The sequence below is a fragment of the Chelonoidis abingdonii genome, chromosome 1 (assembly GCF_003597395.2).
Source record: "Chelonoidis abingdonii isolate Lonesome George chromosome 1, CheloAbing_2.0, whole genome shotgun sequence".
Taxonomy (NCBI): Eukaryota; Metazoa; Chordata; order Testudines; family Testudinidae; genus Chelonoidis; species Chelonoidis abingdonii.
Window position 1 is genome coordinate 347,008,715 of NC_133769.1, and position 14,815 is coordinate 347,023,529.

The 14,815-nt window shown below is 41.5% G+C and overlaps 1 protein-coding gene across 6 annotated transcripts in view; it reads left to right on the forward strand.

Annotated features, from left to right (window-relative positions):
• Nucleotides 1-3,219: 3,219 nt before the first annotated feature.
• The window catches only part of LOC116822613 (high-affinity choline transporter 1-like), a 45,825-nt gene continuing 34,229 nt past the window's right edge, over nucleotides 3,220-14,815 (forward strand). The window contains exons 1-3 of one of the 6 annotated variants that reach the window (XM_032776630.2): nucleotides 3,220-3,376; nucleotides 5,695-5,829; nucleotides 8,605-8,785. In XM_032776630.2, the coding sequence (XP_032632521.1) occupies nucleotides 8,608-8,785 (178 nt within the window). In that variant the 5' untranslated portion in view covers nucleotides 3,220-3,376; nucleotides 5,695-5,829; nucleotides 8,605-8,607. Of the gene's footprint in view, nucleotides 3,377-3,611; nucleotides 5,830-7,817; nucleotides 8,038-8,604; nucleotides 8,786-14,815 lie in introns of those variants that run through there. The other 5 variants (XM_032776628.2, XM_032776631.2, XM_075061727.1 and 2 more) reach the window with 5 other exon arrangements.

Below are 14,815 nucleotides of genomic sequence, written 5' to 3' on the forward strand. Positions count from 1 at the left end.
TAAAAAATCATTGAAACTATTCAATACCAATGTAGGTTAAGAAAAAAGCATTTAAAAACATTAAAAGCTAGATTTAAAAAGGGAATTTACTACAGCGGAGCCTGTTTGGTAAGCACAGAACAGGGTAACAATTAGTGAATAAAAAAGCATTGAAACTATTCAATACCAGTGTAGATTAAAAAAAAAGAGCCCTTTGCAAAGGCAAAGACAGACAGCACATGATGGAATCAAAAAGGAGAGAGAGAGAAATGACTGGCGCCGATGACCATTTTGAAAAATGTGTGTGCCCATCGTGTTTGACTAGGGGAAGTGTGTGTATGTTTGTGCTTGTGTACATGGAGAGAAAAAGTTAAGAGAGAGTGTTAAGAGGAAAAAAGAAAGTTTGAGTAAGGTTTAGAGGAAAAAAGGAAATCGAAAGAAGAGAGTAGTTATTGAAGAAAGAGGCTGGTATGAAGAATAGAAATAGAACTTAAAAAAAGGAAATATTTGTTTTGAAGTGCTAGTTTAAGAAAAGTTAAATAATATGAGAAACTAGGTTGAAAAAAGGGAAAGGCAAACGTGTTTGGAGCCAGGGTAAAAGTGAATTAAAAGGCATTACAAACTATTGAATACCATATAGGTAAGATAAAAAGCATTAAAAACATTAAAACTAGTTTTAAAAGGGAAATTTACTAAGGCAAACTGTTTAGAAAGCACATGGCCAAACTATAAAGGAGTACTGAGAAAAAGCATTTAAATGATTAAAAAACTAGGTTTAAAAAGGAATGACAAGACAAAGCCTGTTTAGCTAAGCCAGGATAAAAGTGAATAGAAAGCATTCAGAATCAGGGGTCGGTTAAAAGAAAGAACAAGACAAGAATAGGAAAAGAGAGCCCTTTTGCAAAACGCAAAGATAAACAGCATATGGTTGAGTCAGAGAGAGAGAGAGAGATTCTCACCTTTTACGTCTTCTATGGGAACGAGGCAACTTTCTGGTTCAGATCCTCTCAGACTTGTTATCATCGCCTTGGGATCGGCCCAGTCAGAGGTGGTTTATAACAGCCATAGAATTCATTTCCTGAACAATCCTAGAGTTCCAAGATTTTGAAACAAGAGCAACTCCCTCCTTCCCCTCCCCTCCCTTTAACTGTTTATTCTTACTAAAGAAACAGACCTCCAGCATTTCCGCATCCTTTTACAGAGGGGTTTTATACAAATTAATCCATAGCTTTTAGTTAACACACCATTTTTTAAAGTTTTTCCCCTAGATTGTAAACTAACAGGTTTTTTTTTAGTAAGACAATGTGAGCTCAGCAAAGCTCTGTTAGCAAACAGCTCTGGAATCAAGTGGATTACGGAGAAGGAGTTTGCTTTTTTACCTGCTTTTAACAAACACAGGCTAAAGTACATTAAGTTTGCAAAGGGAAATGGCTTAAAAAGACAACCTAAGACATCATCCCTTTGATAGTCTTGTATAAAAAGAGACAGGCAGAAGCACCCCCAGTTTTTTAAACAGACAGTTTATAAACCTTATTTGCTAAACCACTGAATAGAGAAGAAGAAGAAGATTGCTTCTTCCCACTTTTAACAAAGAGAGGTAAAAGACATGCCACAAATGAGCACAGTCCTTTGGTTAGGTTTTTAATAAAAAAAGACCGTGCACAACATCTAGGGTTATAAAAAGTAATGTATAGTGACAAAAAAAGTTTAAAAAACGTTTTTTTTACCTACTAGGTTTATTTTTAAAAAAAGACTAGCACTGCTTATATTTTTTTTAGAAAAACCTGTGGAAGCTGCAGCAAGAGCCTGCTCTGCTCTTATATCTAAACACCAGGACCCTGTAAACAAAGCTGAACTAACATATGCTATAAACCATTTCAAAACGTGTTTTTTGAAGTGAATGTGCTAAAAAAACCCCTTTTCTCTTTTTAACGTTATTAAATAAAACACATGAAAATAACAAAACCTAACTGAAAAACACATTTCTTTATTTGTAGGGGTGTTTCATTCAATTAAAAAAAAGGAGCAGGCAGAAGCATCCCAGACCCTAAACCACATAAAACCCTTACTAAGAAAAAGTCCCCCCCTCCAACCTCAACCAATGGTTTTTTAGTGTGAACCACTGTGAAACAGCCTTTTGAAGGTAGTGATTAGAAAAGAAAGATTCTCTTTGAAATACAGGCTACCTGAAGACAGACTTCTTTTTATTTAGGCCCCTTGGGCATAAGTGTTTCATTAAAATGTTAAAAGAGCAGGCAAAAGCACCCCAGATTTAAAAAACCCCGATTTTAGTAACAGACGGTTTATATACCCCTTATTATGTTAACCATTGATCAGAGAGAAAGAGGATTGCTTCTTTAACCTGCTTTTTTACGCAAAAGAGAGGTGAAAAGGCTCGGAAAGGTCAAAGATAAACACAGTTGAAAAGACAGCCTACCTGAAGACCGCCATAACCTTCATTTAGCCCTTAGGCATTAGGCGTTTCAATACATGCAAGTCCGCAGAAACAACCAGGCTTAAAAACACAGAAAGCATGTTTCATAAAATTTTTCCCTAGGTTTAAAGGCTAGCACTGGTCATTTTTAGTAAGGAAGCACGGGCTTTGCAGGCAAGAGCAGCAAGTCAGCAAAACAGCCTCTGTAAAAATCAGTAGATCAGAGACAAGAATGCTGGCTTATCTTTGCTGTTCTCCTTTTAAACACATGACAAGTGAAGTTATATTAAGTTTTATAGAGGAATAAGCACTTTTAAAGGCCAAGCCTATATAAAGACAGAGCCACTTTATTGTTTTTAACATTTTTACAAACATTGTGTTTTAATTAAAAAGACGGGCATGCAGAAAAGACGCCAGATGTGGAACAACCACAGAACCTAGTAACAGCTAGTTGTATATTCCCCCTTATTTTGTAATCCAGTGGATCAGAGAGAAGTTTATTTTCCTTCCCATATATTTGAAGCATTATGTTTTTGTAAAGTTTATTATGAAAAAGCAGTATTGCCTGAGCTATAACAAAACAAGGCCCCTCTTAGGGATATTTTGTAGAAGTGTAGTGAACTAAAAGGCTTAAGATACTAGCCTGTTCTTTTAAAAATACTGTTTTTTAAGTACCAAAACAACAACTGGGTAAGAATATGAAAACTGGAAATTGAGGGGAGTTTGCATATGTATTTTAATAAAAAAACAACAACAACAAAAAACAACCCAAGATTACTTTTTAAAGTTTTACCTTCCTCACTCCCGCTCTATATACACTCACACACACACACACACACTCTTTTCTCCTCTCCCCGCCTCCCTTCCCCTTATTTACTTCTTTTTTTAACTGTTTTTTAAAATCTAAACCAAGGACAAACATTTTTTTAAAAAAGCCAGGACCACAGAGATCAGGCCATGCAGGTAAGAAAGCTGTCCTGAGTTTTAGGGGGCATGTTAATAACTCTATTAGTGAAACAGGTTTGTAGGCAGCCTGTCTGTGTAAGTTGTTATGCTTTAGCATGGGCAAGCGTTTATTGTTTGAAAGCACTTTTCCACTTTATGAGGTATTATCTCCCCCCATCTTACAGCCTATCAGAAATATTAAAAACAACAAGCTAAAAGATACATTGCAGCAAGGACTGCAGAGCAATAGTTACAATATTGTTGATTATTACTTTGTCTAAGGCCTTAGAGAATATATTTTGTTTTGTTTTTATAAAACACTTTTATGCAAACTGTAACCCTAGGTGACGGACAGCATTAAATAATATGAAACGGTAGACGAGACCTAAGACATTGTTGAAATCAGAGGGGCTATGATTAAGTCCTAATGCAGAGGCCTTGGGGTGGAAAATGAAAAGGTACAGCCGAAGCGGAAGATGGTATGATTTAAGAGGGGTTCTGGGGCTGCTTTGCAACGGTTCATAGGGAGCCTATAATCCTTATGCACAAACACTAGGGCTGGGTGAGGTGGTTGGGCCTTTGTTTTGAGGAACAGGCCATTCATATACCTTTTGTTGTTGTTCCTTTTGACAAACCCCACATCCCTGGAACTCCATACAAACACGCTTTACACAGTTATTTTTAACTGACATTTTATTTTTGCAACTCGGCCTGTTTTGTTCCCAAAACATGCTCTAACTGTTAGTGTTTTTTCTGAGCAAGATTTTGTAATTTGCTGAACGAAGATGTTCAACAATTTGCATTAAACATTTATCTGTCAGTTTGATGGTTTCATCTAAAACGCTATTGGGGTTCTCGGCCTGTCACTTTGTCCACCAATTCTGCCCCTAGAGCTATCCCTGTCTCCCCGCTCCCATGACCCGTCTCAAACACTGTTTGCCACAACCGCGAGTTTGTTTCTTCAGGGCCCATAGCACCAATCGTATAATGTCTCTTCATAAGACCCGTTTAATTAGCCTCCTTACAATGACAGCCCTAAACTATTGGCTAAGAGTATCATCTGCTATCCCTCCCTAAGTAAGGGTTTTTTAGGTTTAGGTCTGGGATGCTTCTGCATGCTCTTTTTTTTAATTGAAATACCCCTACAAATAAAGAAATGTGTCTTCAGGTAGGTTTATTATTTCATGTGTTTATTTAATACGTTAAAAAGAGGGGGTTTCAGACATTACTTCAAAAAACACGTTTTAAAAGGTTTATAGTATATGTTGTTCAGCTTTTGTTACAGGGTCCTGGTTGTTTAGATAAGAGCAGAGCAGGGCTCTGCTGCAGCTTCACAGTTTATACTAAAAAATAAACAGTGCTAGTCTAGTAAGGGTTTGTGGGTTTAGGTCTGGGATGCTTCTGCATGCTCTTTTTTTTAATTGAAACACCCCTACAAATAAAGAAATGTGTCTTCAGGTAGGTTTGTTATTTCATGTGTTTATTTAATATGTTGAAAAGAGGGGGTTTTAGACATTACTTCAAAAAACACGTTTTAAAATGGTTTATAGTATATGTTGTTCAGCTTTTGTTACAGGGTCCTGGTTGTTTAGATAAGAGCAGAGCAGGGCTCTGCTGCAGCTTCACAGTTTTTACTAAAAAATAAGCAGTGCTAGTCTAAAACCTAGTGTAAAAAACTTTTTTTTGTCACTATACATTACTTTTATAACCCTAGACTGTTTGTGCACGGTCTTTTTTTATTAAAACACCTATACCAAAGGACTGTGCCTTCATTTTGGCATGTCTTTTACCTCTCTTTGTTAAAAAGTGGGGAAAGAAGCAATCTTCTTCTTCTCTCTAATTCAGTGGTTTACAAAATAAGAGGTTTATAAACTGTCTGTTACTAAAAACCTGGGGTGCTTCTGCCTGTTCTTTTTTATTACAAGACAAATATCAAAGGGATGTGTCTTAGGTTTGTCTTTTTAAGCCATTATCCCTTTGCAAAACTTAATGTAACTTTAGCCTGTGTTTGTTAAAAAGCAGGTAAAAAAGCAAACTCCTTCTCCGTAATCCACTGATTCACAGAGGCTGCTTTGCTAACAGGAGCTTTGCTGCAGCTTCACATTGTCTTTACTAAAAAAAAAAAACCCTGTTAGTTTACAATCTAGGGGAAAACCTTTAAAAAATGGTGTGTTACTAAAAGCTTATGGATTTAATTTGTATAAAAACCCCTCTGTAAAAGGGCATGACGGGAAAATGCTGGAGGGTCTGTTTCTTTAGATAAGAATAAAACAGTTAAAAGGGAGGGGAGGGGGGAAGGAGGGAGTTGGCTCTTGTTTAAAATCTTGGAACTCTAGGATTGGTTCAGGAAAATGAATTCTATGACGCTGCTGTAAAACCACCTCTGACTGGGCCGATCCAAAGGCGATGATAACAAGTCTGAGAGGATCTGAACCAGAAAAGTCGCCTCATTCTACAGAAAGACGTAAAAGGTGAGAATTCTCTCTCTCTCTCTCTGACTCAACCATGTGCTATCTTTGCCCTTTGCAAAAGGGGCTCTCTTTTCCCATTTCTTGTCTTGTTCTTTCTTTTAACCGACCCTGATTCTGAATGCTTTTCTATTCACTTTTTTATCCTGTGCTTACTAAACAGGCTTTGTCTTAGTCAATTCCCTTTTTAAACCTAGTTTTTAATCATTTTAAATGCTTTTTTCTTAGTACTCCTTTATAGTTTTTGGCCATGTGCTTACTAAACAGGTTTTGCCTTAGTAAATTTCCCCTTTTAAAACTAGTTTTTAATGTTTTTTAATGCTTTTTTCTTAACCTATATTGGTATTCAATAGTTTGAATGCCTTTTAATTCACTTTTTTACCCTGGGCCTCCCAAACACGTTTTGCCTTTCCCCTTTTTCAACCTAGTTTTCAATATTATTTAACTTTTTTCTTAAACTAGCACTTCAAAAACAAATATTTCCTTTTTTTTAAGTTCTATCTTTCTATTCTTTCATAACCAGCCTCTTTTCTTCAATAACATACCTCTCTTCTTTCAGATTTCCTTTTTTTCCTCTAAACCTTACTCAAACTTTCTTTTTTCCTCTTAACACTCTTCTTTCAACCTTTTTCTCTCCATGTACACAAGCACAAACATACACAACACTTCCCCTAGTCAAACACATGGGCACACACATTTTTTCAAAATGGTCATCGGCGCCAGTCATTTTCTCTCTCTCTCCTTTTTTGATTCCATCATGTGCTGTCTGTCTTTGCCCTTTGCAAAGGGGGCTCTTTTTTTTTAATCTACACTGGTATTGAATAGTTTCAATGCTTTTTTATTCACTATTTTTACCCTGTGCTTACCAAACAGGCTCCGCTGTAGTAAATTCCCTTTTTAAATCTAGCTTTTAATGTTTTTAAATGCTTTTTTCTTAACCTACATTGGTATTGAATAGTTTCAATGATTTTTTATCCTGTGCTTACCAAACAGGTTTTGCCTTAGTAAATTCCCTTTATAAACCTAGTTTTCAATATTATTTAGCTTTTCTCTTAACCCACCCTGATATTTAATACACCTTTTACATTTATCTCAAAATTTTCTATTCTTTACTTGCCTATCAAACTAAGCCTTTACCATCATCTCTCCTTACTCAAACTCACTAAAAATCTCTCTTCTTTCAAACTAACTAACCCTTTAAAAACAAAAATCTTTCTATTCTTTCATAACCAGCCTCTTTTCTTCAATAACTTACCTCTCTTCCTTCAAATTTCCTTTTTTTCCTCTAAACCTTACTCAGACTCTCTTTTTTCCTCTTTACACTCTCTCATACCCTTCTTTCAATCTTTTTCTCTCCATGTACACAAGCACAAACACACACAACACTTCCCCTCGTCAAACACATACACACACACATTTTTTCAAAATGGCCGATGGCGCCACACTTTCGCGCCAATGGAAACAGGAGGTGGGAAGGCAGGACATAAGCCCTAAAAGGGGCATGGAAACCTGTCAAAATTTGTATGGTGATGAATGCTATCGAGTCTATTACTACTCTGAATATTCAGGCTGATCTGAAAGTGAACATCAGTGGAATTTAGGAGCCTAAGTGACTTAGGAGCACAAGTCCTATTGAAAGTCAGTAGGACTTATACATCTAAGTGATTTAGGTGCTTTTGAAAAATCTCACCCCCTTACTGACTAGGACAGTCACTTGTGCCAGCCAAGTTTTCTGTTCTATACCTAAGGACAAAGGCTTATCTTTAGCTTTAAACCATCTATCTTCTATTATTTTATATTACATAGACTAGCCCTTGAAAGCAATACAATGTTTAATTACATGTGGGGGAAACCATTCACCAAAAAAAAAATGGTTAGATTCTTCACAAATAGAGCTGGAAATAGGATGGGGAAATTGTCAGAGAATATGCGTTCAGATTTCAAAGTGGATTTAAACTGACTTTTTGCCTCCACAAACATTTAATCCCTAGTGACAATTAAAAAGACAGACTTTGGAAGGACAGTCTGATCCCTTCTGCTCAGGACAAGCACATTGGCAGTGCAGTCTGGGGAAAACTTGCCTTGCTATATCTCTTCTGGGGACAGAGGACTGGAGTCCCCCAGGTTCTGAAGACTTGATACAAAGCTCACTGAGATCATTGCAAAGACTCCCATTGATGTCTATGTCCCTTGGATCAGGCCCTCAGTCTGGTATTTTACTCAAGTACCACATTCATTTGTAAATTCTTTGATGTCTTATTTTGTATTCATTCTGTGCATATTTCATAGTCTGTGTCGTGTCCCAGCTGATGTGGGGCTGGATTCTGCTGTCATTTAAGTCACTAGCAAAGCTCCCACTGACTTTAATAACAGCAGGATTTAGCCCTTATCCAAGAAATGTCTCTTCTCCTTGACTTATCTACTGATGCAGGACTGGCTATTTCTTCACTGAGGGCGGAGTCTGAAAAGAGGATGAAAGTCTGAAGGGAAAGAGCATGTTCCTCTTGGTGCCAGTCTGGGGCATGCTGAGTGCATGTCAGCTTTGGGATCATGTAATCATTCCTATCACCTTGGGAGGCCACTGTTATTTCTTCCTCTGGGTTCTTACAATTCAGCAGGAATTCAAAGTGAGCTAATTCACCACAATAGGGCATTTGTATATAAAAAACAAAACAAAAACCCTTAATGCTTTTCCAATCATAAGACTCTTAATCTTCTATGAGGTGCTTCGCTTTAGTCCTGGTGATCAGAATTATTTTACAATACAACCTTTTGCAGAAAATGGCTTTAAACATCCCCGGTCTGGTAGCCACAATTGTGTTCTATGCGATAACGTTGGCAACTGGGATTTGGGCTGCTTGGAAAACCAAAAAGGAGGAGAAGAATGCAAACCGAAGCGAGCTTGCCATGGTGGGAGGCAGAAAAATGAACATTTTTGTGGGATTATTCACCGCAGCTGGTGAGTTTGTTTCCTAGTATTAATTCCTGTTCTAGTTTATAATCTGTATTTTAGATCAGTAAGAGTTTCTTAAATTCTGTTGTGAATTCTACTTATATAATTAACCTACGGAGCTTTCTTCTACGTGTATTTAGTTTCACATTTTTTGGCTAGAGGAATTGTTCTTCTATATACCTACTTTAATTTTATTGGTGCTCAGGGTTTGTTCTTTTTTTCCAATAGCACAGGATATCAGCAGGTGATCAGTGGCTCCTCTTGTCTTGTTGGCAGCCAGTATCAAGTGGAGTGCCCCAAGGGTCGGCCCTGGAGCCAGTTTTGTTCAATATCTTAATTAAGTATCAGAGGGGTAGCCGTGTTAGTCTGGATCTGTAAAAGCAACAAAGAATCCTGTGGCACCTTATAGACTAACAGACGTTTTGGAGCATGAGCTTTCGTGGGTGAACACCCACTTCGTCAGATGCATGTTCACCCACGAAAGCTCATGCTCCAAAACGTCTGTTAGTCTATAAGGTGCCACAGGATTCTTGTTGCTTTTTCTTAATTAATGATCTGGAGGTGGGTATGGACTGCACCCCTCAGCACATTGCAGACAACAAAACAGAGAGGAGTGGTAGATATGCTGGGAGGGTAGGGATAGGATACAGAGGGACCTAGACAAATTAACAATTGGCCAAAAGAATCTGGAGGGTTCAACAAGGACAAGTGCACGAGTCCTGCACTTAGGATGGAAGACCATGCACTGCTACAGACTAGGGACTGAGTAGCTAGGCAGCAGTTCTGCAGAAAAGGACCTAGGGGTTACAGTGGACAAGAAGCTGGATATGAGTCACCAGTGGCCCTTGTTGCCAAGAAGGCTACGCATTTTGGCTGTATAAGTAGGAGGATTGTCAGCAGATTGAGGGATGTGATCATTCTCCTCTTTTCAGCATTGGTGAGGCCTCATCTGGAGTACTGTGTCCAGTTTGGGCCCCATGCTACAAGAGATTGAAAAATTGGAAAGAGTCCAATGGAGGGCAACAAAAAGATTTGGGGGCTGGAGCATATGACTATGAGGAGAGCTTGAGGGAACTGGGATTGTTTAGTCTGCAGAAGAGAAGAATTTGGGGAGATTTGATAGCTGCTTCAACTACCTGAAAGAGGGTTCCAAAGAGGATGGATCTAGACTGTTCTCAGTGGTACCAGATGATAGAAAAAGAAGTAATGGTCTCAGTGTGCAGGGGGGGAGGTTTAGGTTGGATATTAGGAAATCTTTTCTACTAGGAGGGTGGTGAAGCACTGGAATGGGTTACCCAGGGAGGTGGTGGAATCTGTTTTCTTAGAGGTTTTAAGGTCAGGCTTGACAAAGCCCTGGCTGGGATGATTTAGTTGGGGATTGGTCTAGATGACCTCCTGAGGTCCCCTCCAGCTCTGATATCTATAATTCTATGATCATGTCAGAAATCCTCCCTCTTCTATCTCTTTATGCCTGGAGCAGTGTGCATCTAGGATTAGGGTCAGGGAACTAAGTATCATGGTCTCTGTGTTCTCAACTCCATACAAGTACAATACATATCAGTACCTCACTGAAGTGTTTTGAGATTCTCAGAAGAAAGCTGCTGTGTAAATGAGAAGTGTTATTAATATGAAATACAAGTGTCTGTCTGCCACTGAAACACATACAGCTTCACCACGGAAAACTGTTGAAAATTCTACTCAGTTCTTACACATAAATGTAATCAATAAGTTGAGCCCTCTATCACTAGGACAGTGGTTCTCAAACTTTTGTATGCTGACCCCTGTCAAAATAGCAAGCCCTGAGTGCAACCCCCTAATTAAACACTTTTTATATATTAACACCATTATAAAATGCTGGCTGCAAGCAGAGTTTGGGATGGCCGCTGACAGCTCGCGACCCCCATGTATACCTTCGCAACCCCGAGAGGTCCCGATACCCTGGTTTGAAGACCTCTGCACTAGAAGAAATGACAAATAAGGCTGAATACAGGCAGAATGTCTTTTCACTGAGACTGTGGGAACAGCCTCCCCATGTGGAGCGGATCCACTGGTGATGCAGATGTTCAAAACTGGACAAAGCCTTAGAAAATAATGGAAGGGAACATTGCGTGGCAGAAACATTGGACTATGGCCTGATCCTGGAAGTCACTGAAGGGGGAGATGTTCCAAAGCACAAGGGGAGTTAGGCGCCCAATGTGAACCGCTCAGAAATCTCCCTCAAATGCCTTACAAAGTGCAAGCATCCTCAGTGCCCATCTGCAGTCAACGAAAAGTGTCAGTCACAGTAACGTTGCACCTTAAATGACTTAACAGCGTCTTTTCCACCTCTCTGATTGTTAATAGAACTTCTAGCAAATTGATCCAACCCTACCTGGAGCAAGTAAACAGAGGTTCAATAGACCACCCAGAGGCAGATTAAAAAGAATACCTGAACTAGGATAGGAAGGAACCAATTAAAATTTACTCCCTTGTTTGTCTACCAAGTAGGATGAAAGGAAATGGAATCTGTTCTAGCAGATAGCAATTTAAACCCAATTCAAAGTTCTACTCACTGGATAGTCTTCTATAGGGCATTGAGCAGCAAAGAATCCTGTGCACCTTAGACTAACAGACGTTTGGAGTATGAGCTTTCATGGTGTGAAATACCGGCTTCGTCAGATGCATGTAGTGGAAATCCAGGGGCAGGTATATATATGCAGCAAGCTAGAGATATTAGGTTAGTTCAATCAGGGAGGATGAGGCCCTGTTTAGCGTTGAGGTTGTGAAACACAAGGAAGGAGAAACTGATTTTGTAGTTGGCAGCCATTTCACAGTTTTCTTGTTTAATCCTGAGCTGATGGTGGTCAAATTGCAGAGCAACGAAAGCTTAGCAGTTTCCCTTTGAAGTCTGGTCCTGAAGTTTTTTGCTGCAGGATGGCCACTTAAGGTCTGCTATAGGGCATTGAAAATTTTGAAGAATGATTGATATGGAGGAGTTCAGAAATTCAGTGGTCAGGATGTTTATTTCCTTTTACATTTCTTTACCTGTCATCATTACCACAGACTACCTCATTCCTATTCAGATACAGGTTTCTAAGGATGAGATTTGGCCTCATAACCACATCAGAGACATAGTGTATAAATGTGTGTATGGTAGTTGTGAGGTTGTGCCAGTGAGAGTAGAATGTGTATATAAAGGTGGGGTATAGTATTGTGGGTTTGTGCCAGGGGGTAGTACTCTCAGGAACTAAATTTTCAACTCCTTTCTCTGTGGGTTGTGAGAGTTATGTTTGCTGCACGCCTTCCGCTCCTGACGTGCCCGGACACCACGGTTAAGAGCGTCGCGGCGACCGCCCTGCACGCTACCACGGCACCGCAATCGGCAGGCCTCCCTCCGGCCAGGATGTAGCCACCTTCCTGAGCGGTTCCTGGACGGCGAATTCGGCCGAGACAGGTGGGACACCGCCTCGCTGTGGTCCCGCGCCCGCACGCCACGCGCCGACTAGGGAAGCGACTGGGCTGCCGCTGGGTCTGGAGCGAGGAGCGACAGGAGCTGGAGTTTCTGGTGCCGCAGATCGGACGGAGGGGCAGCATCACCGTCAGCCCGGAGCCAGAGGCGTCTGGAGAGGTCCCTGAAGGCCGCCGTCCACGCGCTCTACGGGACACCCTGAGGAAAAAACCCGACCAGGGCAAGGCCTTCGAGGTGACAAGCAAGTGGGAACTCCAGCAACCACTTCCTCCCCGCGGGCAGCTTCAACCCGCTCGCCGACTGGCGCTTCATACACCCGCCCGGCTGAAACTGCGTCCGCTCAACGGAGCCGTCCGCCACGCGGAACCGGGACAAGCGCTGCAGGAAGTGCGGGTACACCCTGGAGACCCTGCCCACGTCGTGCAGCTGCAAGCGCACGCCAGAGCCTGGCAGCTGCGCCACAACGCCGTTCAGGACCGCCTAGTGAAGGCCATCGCCCCCACACCTCGGTGAGATTGCGGTCACCGCACCATCCCGGCACTGACAGCCCGCTGCGCCAGACACGTCGTCACGGACGAGGAGCGGAAAAAAGATCATCCTCGTCGCGTGACCATCCCGTTCGAGAACAGGACCCGGCGTTCCGCGAACCGAGCCCGCAAACTCGAGAAATACGCCCCTTGACTGACACCCTGGCGGGCGAAGGGCTACGAGGTCTACACCGACGCTCTGATCGTCGGGGCGCTGGGGTGCCTGGGACCCTGGAACGACGTGTGCTCAGGGCCTGTGGGGTGGCCGTCGCTATGCGCGACTCATGAGACGCCTGATGTCTCGGACACTATCCGGTGGTCTAGAGACATTTACATCGAACCATCACCGGCCACCGCCAAACAGAGTGAGCCGATGTGGCTCACGCACCCACAGGGGGGAGGGGGAAACCCTTACTACCCCTACCAAACCTTATCCCCTGAGTCCTGAACTACCAATCTGGATTACACCACGTGAGGGCACCCTGTCCCCATTACCGCCGCCCGCTTACTCATGACGCACACCCGTGGTGTAGCCCATATATGAGCGATGTACCCTCACTGCCCCCTACTGTATCTTGACCCCAGCCACCGTACACCCCGCATTGGGGACATTACAGGCTGTACGTATTATATGCTGAACCGTAACCAATTGCCAGCGTCCCCCCATGCTCTGTATGTTTCCCCCGATGACCAACGACTGACACATCAAACTCTTTGTATCACCTTTCTTTAATATTTTCTAATAAACATTTAAATCTTACCTGTTCCATCTCAAAGTTTTTTGTGTATAATGTTTAAGCATTTGATGTCGTGCCTACATTCAGATTATCTGGTGTCTCCTGCTGGGAGAATGGGGGAAGGTGGAGCTGAGCCTGTAGCTGCCAAGAGGGGTAAGGAAAGGATCTGTGCCGAGGGGGCTGGGATCCCTGACAGCTGTGCAAGTGGTCTGACAGCAGAATTTAGACAACTTTCTGTGACGGCCATTGCTGATGATTTCAGCTATTTAATAAATGATTGGGATTCTCATAGCTGCTTTGTTTCTCAACAAAAGCCTTCATTGTTCACTCATTTTTTGCTCTGATTCATTAAAGAAATAGTTGGACAAATGCCAAAGTTCTCAGACATGGTTTCCTCAAGGTAGGCACTTAAATTCATATTTCATACCTAAATAGAAGTGGCCTGATTTTCAGAGGTGCTAAGAGTAATGGTTACTGGGCTAATTGCAAGTAATACACCTCCTGGTCTGTCCAAGCATATCTCCTTCTAGGTCTGAGAAAGAAGTGATGGCCTTAGTGTGGAAACATGGGTTTCTCCCACTCTTAGATCAGCTGCTGGGCTGCAGTTCCTGGTGTGTCAGCCATGATCACCTTAGCAGGTCTGACTGCTCAGACCCTGCAGCCTTATTCCCTCTAGGACAAATTAAGGTTAACAACATTATATTTCAAAAATACTGGACTGTTTTCTTTGTACTCCTGCCCCACCATCCTCCGGGTATTATTATCATTATTATCTTCATGATTATTATTATTATTAAGAATAATATTAATAATAAGCAGTACTCACCAACATTCACCAGGGATATTTCTTGCTGCTTTTTGTAGCACTCAGCAACTCCCGATCTTGTTGTGCAGAGATGAAGAAATAAGAGATGTCCCTTCTAAGAAGGGACTATTGGCAACCTACAAGGCAATGACAGTGGTAATTAGAGATCAAGCAGCTTCCTCAAAGCAAAGTATTATTTACTTAGAACAGTGGTTCTCAATCAGGGGTATGTGTACCCCTGGGGGTATGCAGAGGTCTTCCAGGGGGTACATCAACTCACCTAGAGAAATGTTTTTCAACTGGCGGGGGGTTGCAAACCCTAGGAGGGTGGGTGTTGCAGGATAGGTTTAAGGGGGTTGAAAGTGCAGGGCTGACATTAGAGGGGCAAGCAGGACAATTGCCTGCAGAGGCAGATTTACAGCAAAACACAGGGTCCCCTGGTCCTGCTTCATATGCCTTATCTTCTAGCACAAAATACGATGGTAACCATATGTTTTCTTCTTTTTCACAATTTCCTCC